Source organism: Chrysochloris asiatica, unplaced genomic scaffold (genome assembly GCF_000296735.1).
Source record: "Chrysochloris asiatica unplaced genomic scaffold, ChrAsi1.0 scaffold00119, whole genome shotgun sequence".
In the NCBI taxonomy this organism is placed as follows: Eukaryota; Metazoa; Chordata; class Mammalia; order Afrosoricida; family Chrysochloridae; genus Chrysochloris; species Chrysochloris asiatica.
In genome coordinates this window covers 3,834,255-3,838,237 of record NW_006408637.1, presented here as the reverse complement: position 1 = coordinate 3,838,237, position 3,983 = coordinate 3,834,255, and the positions used below count along the sequence as shown (strand labels likewise).

At 38.2% G+C, this 3,983-nt stretch overlaps 1 protein-coding gene across 1 annotated transcript in view; it reads right to left on the bottom strand.

Moving 5' to 3' along the window:
* Nucleotides 1-2,829, bottom strand: part of KMO (kynurenine 3-monooxygenase (kynurenine 3-hydroxylase)) — a 170,067-nt gene extending 167,238 nt beyond the window's left edge. Inside the window, exon 1 of the mRNA XM_006868580.1 lies at nt 2,762-2,829. Coding sequence (XP_006868642.1) covers nt 2,762-2,829 — 68 coding nt within the window. The remainder of the gene's footprint in view (nt 1-2,761) is intronic.
* Nucleotides 2,830-3,983: the final 1,154 nt, after the last annotated feature.

Sequence of the window (3,983 nt, the reverse complement as noted above, 5' to 3'; positions counted from 1 at the left end):
TAAGAATTATTGGCATTCCAGAACAGGAACAATCACACAAGTCCACAGAGGAGATAGTTGAAGAGCTTCTGGGAGAAAATTTTCCTAACATCCTGAAAACTGAAAAGATAAGCTCAACGAACCCCAGGATGGATAGACCCTAAAAGACAATCACCAAACATATAATAATCAAGCTCTCTAAAATCAAAGATAAAGACAGCATCTTGAAAGCCCCTAAGGAAAAGAGAAATATAACATACAAAGGCAAGCAAATCAGATTAAGCTCAGATTTCTCAACAGAAACCATGCAGGCAAGAAGGCAATGGGAAGAGATATATAAAACCCTGAAAGAAAAAAACTGCCACTCAAGAATCCTCTACCCAGCAAAGCTGTCTATCAAATACGATGGTGTAATCAAAACATTCCAGGACAAGTAGAAGCTAAGGGATTTTGCCAAAGCCAACCCTACTACAAAAAACATCCTAAAGGAAGTTCTGTGGACTAAGAACCAACAAGAACACATAACAACTACAGAATGACGTACATGGCAGCATCAACCTGAACTCAGTCGACAAATGAAAGAGTCAAGAACAGAACAAAATTATAAGATCAGAGGATCTGGGAGGTCAGTCTATGATCAAAACAAATGCAAAGTGAAAAAAGGTAAACACAGAGATCCATGTGGTGGGAAGGAGATAGTTAGGTAGATTACTGGATAAAATAGACTATCTTAAATGGAGGGAAGAACTAATGGAATATAAGGTAACCACAATGGGGTTGGGGTGGGGGTTTATTTTGGGTGTTGAGGAGGGCAATGCAAGAAGGGGGGGGGAGGTGGAAAAACAAGATAGATAGGGGAACACTGAGACAGGTTTGCATGGCCTAGTGGGACAGAGGTAAATAGTGATGCATATTCAACCTTGAAACAACAGGGCCCTGGGATACAGGGATCTAGGTGTAGCCGGAAGAGGGTAAATAATACTAAAATCCTTGACTGCCTTATGAATATTAGTTTCCCTTGCCCCTACTATTGTAGAATAGACACTTGAATGGGATAGAAAGGAATGTTGGGAAACATGATTAGAGAAAACTTGTCTTCAGCCTATAACTGATTGGAATACCTAAAAGGGGTTCTACAACTTGCCTAGTGAAATAGGCCTCGTGCAAAGCCTTTACAGAGTATAGAACCTTAGGTGGAATCCTGAGTCCCATCCAGAACCTTATAAGGTGAGACACTCCCACTAGAAAGGACAAGCAGACTGGAACAGCTACAGTGACAGAAGATACATCTTCATGATGAACCTGACCTATACTCAGAGCGGTAGCTACTCTAAATACAAACAGAGGGAAAGAGTCTTCAAATCAGGTTTCAATGCTATCCACTCTGTACACAGGGTGGATGGGAACGGGCAACTTAGACGTTGGCTATCTAAAATGAGGAAGCAATAAAGGCATGAAGTGACTGGCTTACAAGGTTTCAAGAGGGAGCTTAGTTTAAGAGGGTGGGGGGAAAGACAGAGTCCCTACTGAATAGCTGTCATCTTGTCTAGATGGGTCTGGTGAAAGGAGATGGGCATAAGATTCGTAAGATTCAATAGTGAATAACTGTTATCATGACTAATTGCAACTGTCACACTTGTAAAGGTAGAAATTTTGTAACAAAACAAGGGGAGTGGTTTTACTTACAGTCCAGAAACAGAGGACCCTAGGACCATCAAGAGAGGAACGCATAAATAGAATGTGGGACCTTATCCAGAGAAGGAGCAGCACCAGAGATGGAGGCAGAGATGGGGGCATGGAGAAAGGGAGCGGCTGAGGACTCTAGATTCATGGACTAAGAAGTGAAGGACTAAGAGCTGGTAGCCAGGAGCAGACTTGCAGAATGTGCCCTTTGGAGATGTAAATTATCATATATGCCTGAGTGGGTTTTTTTATTTGTGTGTTTTTTAAAAAGGTAAAGTGGATAGAGAGAAATACTTTTAACTCATGGTATATGGAGGGGATTATCATCAATGTAATGAAACAAGTTATATGAATGGTTGAATGTGAAACTGATGATGTGCCCTGTAAACTTTCACTCAATCCACAATAAAAACCTTAAATTAAAAAAAAAAAAAGAAAGAAAGAGAACATTTGCCAGAAGTCTACATACATCCCTTGACCATCATCCCTCCTCCCTAGAGATAAACCTTCCTGTTTTTATCACTCCCTTGTTTTTATTTTATTTACTTGTTTATGATTTAGCCTCCTTACACAAATTCCTTCCAATAGTTTAGTTTTGCTTTTTTAAAAAAATACTTCCTATAAATAAATCATACTGTGTGTATTTTTTTGCTTGCTTTTTTATCTCAATATTATGCTTCTTAAGATTTAATTCTTCATGTTGTATGTCGTTCTAGTTCATTCATTTTCATTGCTTTATAGTGTGTATCCATTCCACTGTTGTTAAACATTTGGGTGTTTTCAGTTTTTTGCTATCACAAATAAAGTTGCTGCTACGATCATTCTTGTAAATGTTTTACAGATTACAAGTATATGAATAGTTCTAGAACTTATATGCAGGTGGCACATATTTTTAACCTTCCTGTGGCCCTGTAGAATAAACTATAATGCTTACTGAAAGGCCAGCAATTCAAACCCAGCAGCCACTTCTCAGGAACCCTATACAGGGTAACTATGAGTTGGAACTGACACAACAACACTGAACAACAACAATCACAGGTAAACCAAAGTTGTGTTCCAACATTGTATACTTGGCACAGTGTACCAAAATATCTATTACATCCCCGTTAGTCTATGTATTGCTGGAAATTTTAGTTGTTGAAAATCTGTATTGTACTTGTACCTCATTGTCCACTTTTTCACTTGTTTATTCTCAATTTGTTTTCTTGCCTTGGTGTAGTAATTTTTTTTTATTTTTTGCAATTGACATTGTACATGAACTTTATTGTTTCTATATGTTACAAATAACATCTTTCCTTCTGTAGCTTCTTCCACTCATTTTCACTCAGTGGTGTCTTTTGATAAGAAGATATTCTTAGTGATGTTTTTTGATAAAAAGACATTTAAACATAACCAGATTTATTAATCTTTTCCTGGTTAGTGCTTTTCATGTTATATTTTATAGATCGTGTTCATATCTTGAAGTCATGCACACATTCTTCTATATTTACTTCTTTCATTTTTAGGTCTATAATAAACATGAGTCCTGGAGTGGCACTGTGGGATAATGCACTGGACTGCAAGATAGGTTTGAACCACATGGTCAGCAGTTCAAATTCATCAGCCACACCTCTGTAGAGGGTCACTATGAGTCAGAACCGACTCAAAGGCACTTAACAAACAGGAGGGATCAGTCACTGGAGAAGAACATCAGCTTAATAAGTGCCGAGTCAGCAAGAAAGAGGAAGACCCCTAATGAATTGAGTTGGCATAGTGGCCGCAAGAATGGACTCAAACATAATGTCAATGGTGAGGATAAAGTAGGATTGGGCAGTGTTTCATTCTATTATGTAGTGACTATGAGTTGGGACTGACGCAGGGGCACCTCATAACAACATAGCTTTAAAGTAGACCATTATATATGAGCAAAACTACTTATCTTGTACTTCTAATTCAAGAATTATTTTTACTCTTGGTGCTTTGCATTTCCATCTAAATTTTTTAGTCACTTTGTCAATTCTGCAATAAAATAAAATAAAATAAGGTGTTAGGTATTGCTTTAGACTGAGTACGCTAGAGAAGTAAAACCAGTGAAATGTTTGTGTGTGTGTGTGTGTGTGTGTGTGTAAAAAAGAGATTTATCTCAAGGCAATGGGTCATGCACTTTAGAGGCTAAAAAGTCCTAAGTCTATGGGTCAGGAGTCAGGTTGAGGTTTCTCCTGACTCATGCAGTTGCTGGAACTCTACCAGTAGGTATAGTCTGCTGACTTACAGGTTCTGGAGGCTAATATATCCATAATAGACAAATAAAATAGCAGGCTGCTGGTTTATAGGGTGTGGAA